At 44.8% G+C, this 13,040-nt stretch overlaps 1 protein-coding gene across 5 annotated transcripts in view; it reads left to right on the forward strand.

Moving 5' to 3' along the window:
* SYTL4 (synaptotagmin like 4) overlaps positions 1–13,040 on the forward strand; it is a 48,688-nt gene that overhangs the window by 16,734 nt on the left and 18,914 nt on the right. For 4 of the 5 annotated variants that reach the window (XM_020963459.1, XM_020963464.1, XM_020963460.1 and 1 more), the window contains 6 exons: positions 2,192–2,294; positions 5,806–5,910; positions 6,476–6,581; positions 7,298–7,388; positions 7,491–7,594; positions 10,198–10,299. In XM_020963459.1, the coding sequence (XP_020819118.1) occupies positions 2,192–2,294; positions 5,806–5,910; positions 6,476–6,581; positions 7,298–7,388; positions 7,491–7,594; positions 10,198–10,299 (611 nt within the window). The remainder of the gene's footprint in view (positions 1–2,191; positions 2,295–5,805; positions 5,911–6,475; positions 6,582–7,297; positions 7,389–7,490; positions 7,595–10,197; positions 10,300–13,040) is intronic. The other variant, XM_020963463.1, reaches the window with a different exon arrangement.

The raw sequence follows: 13,040 nt of genomic DNA on the forward strand, positions 1-13,040 counted from the left end.
AATCTCAGCTGGGCCCTCACTCCTGCAAGGCAGTCCTTTTATACCTCTTTAATGCACCATCTCCCTCACTGCAACAATTCTTCCAAATCTCTCCATGGCTCCCCCTCACTGCAGCAGTGTCAGCTAAGACCCTCACCTCTGATTTTACTGAAAACATTGAGACCATTCACCAAGAGCTCCCTCTTCTCTCTTCCTCCTCATCCTATATCACTCAGATGCCTTCTGCCTCTATCTCCTCCTTCACCTCTTTCTCACATGATGATGTGGCTCTTCTTGCTAAAACGAACACGGTCTAAATGTGCACATAAGCTCATTCCATCCTGTCTTCTCCAGGAAATGGAATCCTCCATCATCCCCACTCTCTTACTTATCTTCCATCTCTCCTTGTCTACTGGCTGCTTCCCTATGGCCTACAAGCATATCCATATCTCTTCCATCCTAAAAACTCTCATTTGATCCATCCATCCCTGTTAGCTGTCATCCCATATCCCCAGGCTAAACTCCACCAGAAGACAATCAGTCCTTCCCCTTCCTTTCCTCTCACTTTCTTCTTAACTCTCTGAAGTCTGGCTTCTGACCTCATCGTTCAAGCTAAACTTTTCTCTCCAAAGTTACCGATGCTCTCTTAATGGCCAAATCCAATGGCCTTGTCTCAGTCCTCATCCTTCTTGACCTTTCTGCAGCCTTTGACACTGGTGATCTCCCTCTTCTCCTTAATACTTTCTTCTCTCTAGGTTTTCATGACACCCCTCTCTCCTGGTTCTCTTCCTACTTATTTATCTGCTCCTTCTCAGTCTCCTTTGCTGGATCTTCATCCAAGTCACCCTGTTAACTTTGAGTGTCCCTCAGGACTCTGTCCTGGGCCCTCTTCTCTTCTCTACTTCCTCTATACTATTTCACTCGGCGATCGCATCAGCTCCTGTGGATTCAATGGCCATCTCTATGCTGATGATTCTCAAACCTACCTACCCAACCCGAACCTCCCTGCTGACCTCCAGACTGACATCTCCAACTGTCTATTGAATATCTTGAACTGGATGTCCCATAGACATCTTAAACTCAACATGTCCCAAACTGAACTCATTATCATCTCTCCCCTTCTCCTAACTGTTGAGGGCATCACTGTCATCCCAGCCACTCAGGATCACAATCCAGGTGTCATCTTCCCTGCTTGACTTCCTCTTACCCCTTATATCCAATCTGTTGCCATGGCTTGTTGATGCATTAGATTGTTAGCTCCTTGAGGGCAAGAATTGTCTTTTGCCTCTTTTTGTGTCACTTAGCACAGAGCCTGGCACATAGTAGGAACTTAATAAATGCTTATTGATCAATTATTGATTTTGCCTTCATCATGTCTTTCACATATACCCTCTTTCTTTCCTCTGACATTACCACCACCCTGGTGGAGGCCCTCATCATTTTGTGCCTGGACCATTGCAGTAACCTGCTGGTGGGTACTTCTGCCTGAAGTCTCTCTCCATGCCAGTCCATCCTCCACTCAGCTATCAAAGGGATCTTAAAGCAAAGATCACCCTCCTACTCAATAGACCTCCAGGATTAAATATGAAATGCTCTGCTTGCTATTCAAACCCTTAACAACCCGGCCCAGCCTCCCACAGTTTCATTCTTCTTCCCCCTGGCCCTTGCCATGTACTCTTCAATCCAGTGACACTGGTTTCCTTGCTGTTCCTTGAATAAGTCACTTTGTCTCCTGACTTTATGCCTTTTCAGTGGCTCTTCCCCATGTCTGGAATGTTCTCTCCTTTCATCTCTGCCTCCTGGCTTCCTCCAAGTCCTTGCTAACATACCACCTTCTACAAGAAGCCCTTCCCAATCCCTCTTTCTTTTTGGTGAGGCAGTCGGAGTTAAATGACTTACCCAGGGTCACACAGCTAGTAAGAGACTGGATTTGAACTCAGGTCTCCTGACTCCAAGGCCAGAGCTCTATCCATTGTACCACCTAGCTGCCCTCAATAATCTGGCTCTAGAGGGGGAAACTGAAGCCCAAGAAGGCTGTCTCTCCCAAATCCACATTTCTAGTAAATGACAGGGCCAAGGTTCGACCCTTGATTCTCTGTCTCGACACCAGTGTTTGTCCCACTGCACCATGCTGCCTCCTCGCTTTTTAAGATTAATTCTTCCTCTTCTCTTTTCCCCCTTGACCCTTCCCATTTTGGAATGACCTTTGAAGCTGGTAAAAGAGATACAGTGGGCCAGTCTCTTCTCCAGCAGTCCCAACTAAGTGAGGCCCGGACTGGGCTGAAGAGCCCCCAGGAGCCCCCAAAGGAGTTCAGGTAATAAACACCCAGATCATTTCCAGCATGTTTTTGCAGAGTGTTTTGCAGAGTGTTTTTGATTTTTTAGGACAGCTTCTTATTTATCACTTGAGCCTCTCAGCAACCTTGTGCAGTAGATACAAGTGACCTTGTGGCTTTCATCCACAAAAAATGAGAGAAGTGTGGTTATTTGCCTAGGGTTACACAGCTAGCTAATGGAGAAATGGGTCTAGAACCTGTATCTCATGATCCTTTAGTTCGGGCAAAGTGATTGATAGTTGGTGAGTTTGTGTCTTACCTTTCCTTTTCCCCCCAATCCCTCAAATTGATAAGAAATGTGCCCAGTAAAGTAATGAGAACAGAATGGAGAAGAAGCGATCTGACTCCCCCACAAAGGAATTCTACCCAAAAAATCCCCCCAAGTTCCCATTGCAGGCTCTTAGCTCTGTGACCAGTCCTACTGACTTGTTGCCTGAGCCTGCCAGGCCTGTGCTCTGAGTTCCACGCTGTGCTCCATCTGATTGGCGTGGTTGTTTGTCATTTCATGGGATCATAGATTCCGAAGCAGAGGGCCCTGAGAGGCCTTCAAATCCAACCCCTACGTTTTATAGTTGAGGAAATTGCCATTAAGGGTCAACCCACTCATTTTACAGAGGAGGAAACTGAGGCGCAGAAGTGTCACACAGCTAGTAAACAGCTGAGATGGGATTGGAACCTGGGTCTTCCCAACTCCAAGTCCAGTGCCCTGTCCACCATGTCATGTTGTCTCCCTGGGCAGGACTTAACTTCCCTCACCCTGCTGATCTCGAGAGAGCGGGCTGCTGGAGGGAGGGGAAATGAGTTCAAGGAAAGAAGCAATGAGGTGTCACAGAAAATGTATTGATGCTGTGTTCAGTGTTGTAGGCCCAAGCTTCACAGAGCCAGTTGTTTACTGTGATTATTCCAAATCCAGGCGTTGTTCTCCTTGAAAGAGAAATGTCTGACTGGCAGAATCCCCTCATACCCTCAGGCATGTCTCCCCCACAAAATACTTTTAAAGTCACATTTATAGGAATCTTGAACAAGGAAACCATGGTGATATACTGTGATAAAACATAGTTCTACAATTAGTTGGAGAATGTGACAGTTACCATCTTGCTTCATCAAACAGACCAGTTGCCATTTAATCTGTTGGCCATCCCCTTGGATAATCATTTCCCTAAAACCTCTCATTCTTTCTATGACCTCTCCCCTCAAGGGCTCTCCTCTCCTTCCCTCCCCCAATCTGATCATCGGTGACCAGAAGTAATCAAAAGGACCTCCTCCCTCTGATCAATATCTTAATACCTCCAGAAAATGGGGAAAAGGGGGGCGGCTCTCTAATGAGCCAATGTTCCAATTCCTTCCCACCACTGGGAAAAAGGCTGCTATTCATAGAGCCGAGGTTCTTGGCCTGGGGTCTTTTAATATAATCGGTTTCCACTGTAATCTGGTGTATTTTATTTTATGCTGCCCCAAGGGGTCTAAGAAAGAACTCTTGGCTTAGGTGGATCCATAAAAGGCCCCTTGCCCTTGCCCTTGCCCTTGCCCAGCCACCACCCTAATTACTTCAAGGGAGGGGTCCTTCCTGGACTGATTGGAGAGAGGGGGCAGGACGTGGTTTGGGGACTGATAGTCAAAGACTGATAAGGTTTCTCTTTTAGACTGTTTCAGAGGCTGCAGGCTAGGATAACCTCCAAATGCTTTCTTAATATTTCTACAAGAGGGTGTGTGTGGAGTGGTGGGGGCGGGTGGGCCTGGGGTTTTGTCTGCTCCTGAAAAGCATAGAAGGAGAATGGATGCGGGAGGCCCTCTGGCAGGATGCCTCAGTAAAGGGTTGTGGCTAAGCTTGGCCTTCATCATTTTAAGGAGAGGGAGTAGAGAGGGGATAGCACTAAGTCCAGGAGTTCTGGCCCTTTTTCTTATCCTGGGCCCCTTTAGTCATCATCTGGGGAAGTTAAGGGACCCTTTCTCAGAATCATATTTTTCAATGCAAAAAATAAAAGACGCGGGATTACAAAGGAAACCCGCTGTATCAAAATACAGTGATCAAAGTATAAAACCCCAACCAAAACCGTGTTCACAGAGCCCAGGTTAGGAAGCGCTGGACTAGACAGTTTCTGATGACCCTGGTTGCTTCATGGCTGCCATGCTGTGCTTGGTGCAGCCCTCCCTCTCGTGCCCCTTCCTGGCATGCTTAGAGGGATAAAGAGGGTGGGCTTCACTGGGGTTCTCCCTGGTTTTGGGTGACCTGAGAACAAGGACCAGCATGGCTTCTTTTGATCTGAGCCTGAGGAATACGTCTGACACGGGCTGTTCTTAGCAGTTACAGTAACACTCAGGAAAAGCCTTCGAACACAGCTGTAGAACACACACAGATGGCCCTTTCCTCTTCAGCTTGGAAACAAAATCAGATCATAGACTTGGAGCTAGGAAGTCATTGAACCCCTTCTCTACCTAGTTCCATCTCCTCATTTAACCTTATGAGGAAAGTGTGGCCCAGAGAGATAGTGACTTACTCAAGGTCACACAAGACTAAGCAGTAGAGTCAGCATTTGAACCCAGGTCTATTTGATTCCAGGTCTAACACACTAGCCATATACTACCTCTCTGAGAATCCATAGAATTATAGAATCATAGAATGTTAATTATCTGGAAAGGAACTTTGATCTAGGGGCAGTTAGATGGGTCAGTGGTTAGAGCACTGGGCCTGGAGTCAGGAAGACCTGAGTTCAAATCTGGCCTCAGACACTTACTAGCTGTTTGACCCTGAGCAAGTCACTTAACCCCTATTTACCTTAATCCATTAGAGAAGGAAATGGCAAACTGCTCCAGTATCTTTGCCAGGAAAACCTCATGGACAGTATTGGCTTGGTATGGCCCATGGGATTGTGAAGAGTTAGATGTGACTGAACAACAACAAGGCTGACTCCCTAATTTTGCAGAACAGACTGAGGTCCTTGGAAGTTAAGCGATTTGCTGGAGTTTATCCAGGTAGCTCAGGGTAAAGCTGGCTTCAGCACCCAGGTCTCTCTATTCTTAGTTCAGTACAGTTTCCAGTGCACCATGCAGACAGTTGGACCTTTTTCCTTTCATAGGAGAGGGAAACATGAATGGCTTGGCGGTAGCACACTAGCCCCAAGATGAAGGTCTTTGCCCATTATTGGCTAGAAAGCAAATCCCCCTCTCCTGCTGGCTGCTGCTGCTCCTTGTATCTGGTAATTCAGTTGCATCTCATCTGGGACTGGAGAATTTTCCCACCCCTGAAACATGCCATTAAAAAGTCCTTGTTTAGTGATGGTTATGAAGCCTCTTCCTCCCATGAGAGTTTGTTCTGGCATCATCTGTCCTTTCCCCCCCAGGTGAGGGGCCCAAAGGAGTGTGGGTAAGGAGTCAGGGGAGATGGTAAGTGACTTGCCTGTGCCAGTCACCACCATGAAAGGGGAGACCTCACCTGGGGTAGCTGGATTCCTGCCGAGTACTCATTTGTCTTGGGTTTTTCCCCCTGTAGCTTGTCATTTGATGCTTCAGAGCCCAGAGATGGAAAGGATTCTCTGGAGCCCGAGAGCACAAGCATGGACAATAGCCAAGTGGATGCTGTAGGTGACACTTGGAGGTGAGAGCGCTGCCTCCCTCCTCTGAGTGAGCACATGCACGTCCACGCATGCGCATAGACACGTTCACGCACGCACAAGCGCACGCACACACACGTCCTCTGAATTCTCAGCGAGCCTCCTCTGCATCCTAGCATTAGGATGCAGGCTTACTGTTCCTTTAGTGTGCCAACCTCCCTTGTGAGACCTGTCCTGAAATCTCTGACTGCTGGATCGTTTGCTTTGACCCTTCTGGTAGTGTTTCTTCTCACTAAGCGGGCTCAGAACCCAGGACACCTGGAGTGGGTTAGCTTTCTGAGGCGGGACTGCTCAAAGAGTTTGGGCCGAGCCAAACATCGAGCAGCCCAGCCGCCCCTCAGGAATGATATGTGCATATGGGTGTGTGCTTGGTTAGACATTAGCCTTCTGCATTCCCTTACCTCAAACATAGTTTGAAGCTCAGGGTCTGGGTCTGATTATACCCATGACTCTAGACCAGTGATTATAGATTTTCCAGCACTGTGTTTCCTCTTGGGATTGGCCAGCCTTTTCTTCTAACATGTGTATCTGTCCCTCTGTCTCCTGGAGAAACCCTCTGGAGAAAGTTGGAACCTTGCGAGAAAGTAAGAGGAGCTCTGAGGGTCCAGAGTGCAGCGCTTCTCTGGCCACGACCAACAAGGCCGAAGCAGATGATGTAAGTCAGGGTTTGACTCTGATAAACCTGGGGGAACCTATGCAGTTCCACTGAGGGATGGAAATCCAGCTGACAATCCAGTTCAGTGGGTCTAGAAAATACTCAGGTTTTTATTCTAGTTTAAAGTTGTGTGTGTGTGTGTGTGTGTGTGTGTGTGTGTGTGTGTGTGTGTGTGTGTTTCCTGGAGTGTGTTCATACTTTGGTTCATGGTTCAGTCCAAAGCTGTTTGGTGGAAATAACGATACCTCTGTATTGTTGATCTCCACTTCTGAAGTGCTATATGTGAGAACTGGTGTCAGAACAGTATGCAATTTCTATTTGTCTTAATAAGGATTTGAATCAACTTGAATAAACCTATAGAATTTGTGTCTATGTCATAGGGGTGAGCCAACAAGGAGAGTTCATTCAAGTGGGACGTTCATGTGCTGGCTTTGAACATCTTGCCTCCCTCCCAAGCTACAGCCCTCCTTCTAAAAAAAGATATTTTTATTTGTTTTGTTAACTATGTCCTAATTCCACTTAAAAAATTTTACATTGATTTTTTAAAATTTTGAGTTCCAAATTCTCTTCTTCCCTCCCACCCTCCCCCCTCCTTGAGAAATTAAGCAATATGCTAGTGATTATACATGTGAAGTTATACAAAACATGTTTCCATACTGGCCATGTAGCTGCATCCTTCTTCCACAAACTCAGTGCCTACTCCCCATCCTTCCTAGGAAGTACAGCCTTTGGGGCAGAGTTTGGGATCTGCAGATGAGACGGAAATGATATTTAAGAAGAATCCCAGGAGAGCCCTGAGGCCTTCAGGTAGCTCTCTTACATGTCCTCCTCCTTTGGGGCCACAAGGGTAAGGGTGGGGTGGGCCTGGAGCAGCTCTTTTTAAATTTAGACTTTTGATCTCTTCTTCAGAGTATACTAAGTCTGTCATGGATCTTCGCCCAGGGGACTTAAGCCCTGGCAATGGCTCCTTGGGCGATAGAAGCAGGTCGGTCCCAGGCCTCATTGCAGACATGGTAAGGGCCCTTCTGCACTATGTCTGACCACTGTGTGACATTTTTCTTCTTGTTCTTGTTCTTCAGACATTTCAGTCGTGTCTGACTCTTTGTGACCCCATTTGGGGTTTTCTTGGCAAAGACACTGGAGTGGTTTGCCATTTCCTTCTCCAGCTTATTTTACAGATGAGGAAACTGAGGTAAACAGAATTAAGTGACTTGACCAGGGTCACACAGCTAGTAAGTGTGTCTGACACCAGATTTGAACTCAGGAAGATGAGTCTTCCTGACTACAAGTATGGCTCTGCATTTCCACTGTGCCACCTCACTGCCTATGACTATAAAAATAGTCATCATCAAAACTCTTTGGTGCTGTTTTAAAAATGGAATTCGTTCAACTAAAACAGACCTGGAAGCCATAGAACATAGTGGCCCAGTATTCAATGAACCTAAGAAGATGTTAATTAATTGTTGGAAAAACTAGGAAAACATTTGGTAGAGATTAAGTTTACATCAGAGTCTCACTATATACAGCACAGTAAACATCAATCGTATATGCACATGTGAGCATAAAGGGTCACAGCGCATCTGAAAAAATTGGAGAGAATAGAGGAAGTACCATGGCTGTGGAGAGAATTGTTTATTTTTATTTTTTCCAATTACATATAAAGATAGTTTTCAACATTCACTTTTATAAGATTTTGAGTTCCAAATTTTTTTCTCACCTCCTCAAGATGGCAAGCAATTGGATACAGGCTATACATATGCAATCGTACTAAATACATTTTGCGGAGAGAATTGTTAACAAAATAAGCTTGTCATGACAGACAAAATTGACAAGTTCAGTTGAATAAAGTTTTAAAAGCTTTTGCATGAATAAAATCAATCCAGGTAAAATGTAAAGAGAAATCATAACGGGGAGGGAAAAATTTGCCTGAAACATTGTTAAAAGTTTCAGATTTAAGTATCTAGGGAGTTTAGGAACATATCTGACCTGAGGCATTTTCGTGATAATAATAATAGACAGATTATGATGAAGGTTTCCAGAAGAATTACAAAATGTCTACAACCTTGTAAAAATGATATAGATCACCAATAAAAATGTAAATTAAAGCAACTTTTAGGTTGCGACTCATACACAGAAAATTAGCAAAAATTACTAAGACAAAATATCATTGGATGAGCTGTGGAAAAGCAGGCACACAGATACAATTCAACAAGCATTTATTAAATTCCTATAGTATACTATGTTCAAATCTTGGTGGTGGATGCTAGGGATGTAAAAACAAAAACCCAACTTCAGGTTTTATTGAAGCCTCTGATCATCAAATCAGTCATTTCCAGATCTGTGCTCTTCAACCCACTAAGTCTTTAAACTTCAACTGCTATGTTTCTCATGATATTTGTAATTGTTATGTCTCACAACACAATAATCTTCCATTATGTTAAGGTACCACAGTTCATTCAGCCATTCCCCAATCGATGGGCACCCACTTGGTTTCCAGTTTTTGACTCCTGCTGGGTGACATTTGGACTTTTGTTTTGTATGTGGAGTTGACCTTTAGCAATTAGTACTGTGTAAGCTCACAGTTCTCAGATTTCCCAGACTTATTCATCCTCGATGAAAGGCAAAACCCAGCTCTCTGTTCTTGCAAATCTCCAAAGTCCAGTTGCCAATTCACATGTGCGAGACAGCGGAGGCAAAAGCAGCTCCTAATTCCTATTGCCACAGATGTACTAATCTCACAATGAATCATACATCTTCTCAAATATTATTCTCATTTTGAATTCGAACATCTTGTCTCTTGCTTAGTATCACCTGTTTTTGGGGCTCCTTTGGAACCAACCACCTGTTCACCCACCTCCAGCTCCCTGACCTTTCCTGACTTCCTAGGCAACAGTAATCTTCACCTTGTCTGAGCTTGGGGACAGCATGATCTTGAGTACTCAATCTCAAGCTCGATTCTACGTCATAATCCAGGGGAAAGAACACTGGGTTCCAGTCCTGTCTCTTTCATGAGACATTTCACCTTTCTGGGCCTTAGCTTCCTCATCTGTAAAATGATCTTTGGATTCCCTTCCTGCTTCAAGTCTATGATGATGTGAACTCTATTACACTGTATGTGTGTGTGGTCTTGTCTCTCTAATACTTACCTCAAATGCATGTTGGTTGATTGAAATATCACCAGTCAGGGGAAGAGATTCCCTCCCCTCCCAAGCTTTCTTGTTTTTACAATCATGGTCATTTGGGCTATGGCATCCTTGTATACAAAGAAAAAGAGTTAAGCAAAGCCAACTGGCATGGTGACCATGTCTGAGAGCAACATTCTGTGCCCCTAGTTTCCTGTGTCTTCAAGGAAAACAGAGAGTTGTAGTTAAGAGGAAGAGATTTCCAGCTCATGGGCACATCTGGTTTATTGCCCTTATGTCCTTCTGCTCAGAAGCCTGGAGGGCAACTCTGAAGAGGTGACCTCTTTAGCAACCTGTGATGTAGGTGAAGTGGGTATAACATGAATGTCACAGCTTTGCGATGACTGAGGTTTCTTTAGAGAAGAAACTTGACCACTGCTATTCCAGAGTGTTGCCGCTGTTCCTGAGTCTGACAGACCTCTTTATTCTTCCAGGAGGAAGAGGAGGAGGAGGAGGAGGAAGAAGACATTGATAGCCTGGTAGAGATCCATCGGCAGAAAACAGCAAGAAGCAGTCTGCGCAGTGGCTCTTCCTGGGTGAGTCAGCTTAGTTTTCTAACTGCACTCCAGGGAGGGAGAGATCTCCTTTCTAGGACTGAGGAGAGATCAGCAGGGGGAACCAATACTGTTCTGTGGAAGGAAAGGCAAATGCACAGGTTCACTGATACGTGGGGCCACATTTTAGGAAGGAGGAGATGGAGAGGTTCCAGAGGAGGGTGACCAGGTTGGCGAAGGGTCTCAAGGTCATGCAGAGGAGAATGGGTTGGAGATAGTGGGGTGTTTAGCCTGGAGAAGGGATGGCTTTGGGTCAGGGGAACATAGGTAATGAGAGCTGTGGTCAAGGATTGAAGGGCTGTCACTTGGAAGAGGGATTAGACATGTCTACTTGGCCCCAAAGGACAGAGCTAGGAACAAAAGATGTAGGCTGCAGAGAGGCAAAGGCAGGCTTGATACCAGGAAGCTTTTCCTTCCTAAGCAGAGCTGTGCAATAGTGGTATGTTCTGCTTCAGGGAATGGAGGAGCTTCTTCCTCTTGGGACATCCTAAGGCCTACTTTTCTTCAATCTTGTGAAGGGACTTTCCTGGTCAATTTTGGATTGGATAATATGGCCCCTGAAGCCATTGCTTGAGGGATTTCTTTAGCTGCTTGGGACAGGCCTACGGAGGTTCCTAAGCTTCATCCTACTGTGCCCCTGGGTGAGGGTAGAAGGGAGCCTCTTACCTTAAGTTATTGGGGCTGGGACAATTTTGTATCACAGTCTTGAAAGCATTAACCAAATTCTCCCTTCTGGCACAAGGCAAAACAACCACAACAAAAAACCCCAAATGAGTGAGATCACAATTCATTACAGCCAGTTCGCCATCCCCCATGTTTTGGGAAGGGGCTCGAGCTGTTCCCTCAGAACCATTCTGGTAAGGTCAGTTGGCCTAGAAAGGACAGAGGAAAAATGACTTAAGCAAGGACTTGATCCCCAAGATCAGGAGGGTGATAAGAAAATCCTGAGCTTGCCCTTGGGAGATTCAAGCCATCTGGCTCAGCTAACTGTATCTTTGGGGATCAGAAGGACTGGCAGGTGTTATCACGGAGCCTCTGTCATAGACAGTGGGAGAGGGACCACAGGATTGGAGAAGAAACCACTGCCAACCTGAAAGCACTCGGCGAATGCTAGCTATTAATAATAATGATAATAGCAATAATAGTAAATGTCCTGGTCTTCAAAAAAGAGAAGAGAAGAGTCTTGCAAACTATATGCTAAGGAGCCTGACTGTGATTCCTGGCCAAATTCCAGAGCAGATCATGAAAGAGTTAGCTGGAGAACATCTAGAAAGAGAAGCAGTGACTGCCGAGAGCCAGCAAGACTTCATCAAGAACAGGTTGGAGTTTGCCTAGATTTCAGCAAGGCATTTTAATAAAGTTTCCCATGCTATTCTGTGGGCAACTAGGTGGCTCAGTGGGTAGAGCTCTGGACTTGGAGTCCAAACCTGAGCTCAAATTTTGCCTCAGACACCTACTAGCACTTAATCTCTCTCAGCCTCAGTTTCCTCATCTGTAAAATGGAGATAATAATAGCATCTGCCTCACAGAGAGATAGTAAGGATATAACAAGATACTATGTCAAGACAATGTTCTGCAAACCTTAAACTACTAGATAAATGCTATTATTATTATTAGACCAGGAAGCACTGGACTTTTATGACTGTGTACTCCATTAGAAAAAAAAATTTGAGCCTGTCTTCCTAATGTGTGTGTAATTACTTCTTTATAAATTATACATATACTGTTGTGCTCCTAATTGTATACATTATAAAACTTAACAAAAATAGACATTAAAAAGCACAGAATAAAGATAAGATATGTGATCTCAGGGTCAATAGAGAGCCACTGAAGTTTATTGAGTAGAAGGGTGACATGGTCAGACCTGGGCTTTAGGAAAAATCGTTTTGGCAGCTGTGTGGAAGATGTCCTGGAATGGGGAGGCCAAATCCAAGGCAATACCATACTAATTTTCTCTTCTAAGATTAAGGAGTAGAGTTCATGGGGAAGAGCAGAGGGTACCACCAGGAGAGGCAAGACTGAAGATAGTACTGACAGCCTAGGTGGCCCTCAGCTACTTGCTCTGGGCCCAGAATACTGACCCTCCCCTATATGTCCCTTCTCTCAATTTCTTTCTTATAATCTTTCTCATTTTTTCTTTCTTTCCTTTCCTTTTCTTTTCTTTCCTTTTCTTTTCTTTTCTTTTTTTTTTTTCTTTTCTTTTCTTTTCTTTTTTTTTCTTTTCTTTTCTTTTCTTTTCTTTTCTTTTCTTTTCTTTTCTTTTCTTTTCTTTTCTTTTCTTTTCTTTTCTTTTCTTTTTTTTCCTTTTTTTTTTGGTTAGGCAATGGGAATAAGTGACTTGCCCAGAGTCACACAGCTAGTAAGTGTTATGTGTCTGAGGCCACATTTGAACTCAGGTCCTTCTGAATCCAGGGCCGGCGCTCTATCCACTACACCACCTATCTGCCCCTCATTTTTTATTTCTTAACCGTAACTCATATACGTTATGAATATATCAAAGTTCACACACACCCTGTGGTGTGGTGATGAGATTATTGTGCACCTACTATGTGTCAGGTTTGTAATCATAATCTTGCCTGACTCATTTTGTCTTTACCGCTGATCCCCCACCGTGGGATCCTCTATTTTATGTGTGACTAGACATGCACCGTTTTGTACCCCTGGTCCCCCTACTCTCCAACAAAAGGAGGGAGGTACATTTCTTCAGCTTTCCTCCAAGGCCA

The sequence above is a fragment of the Phascolarctos cinereus genome, unplaced genomic scaffold, assembly GCF_003287225.1.
Source record: "Phascolarctos cinereus isolate Bilbo 61053 unplaced genomic scaffold, phaCin_HiC Scaffold_8;HRSCAF=390, whole genome shotgun sequence".
NCBI classification, from domain to species: Eukaryota; Metazoa; Chordata; class Mammalia; order Diprotodontia; family Phascolarctidae; genus Phascolarctos; species Phascolarctos cinereus.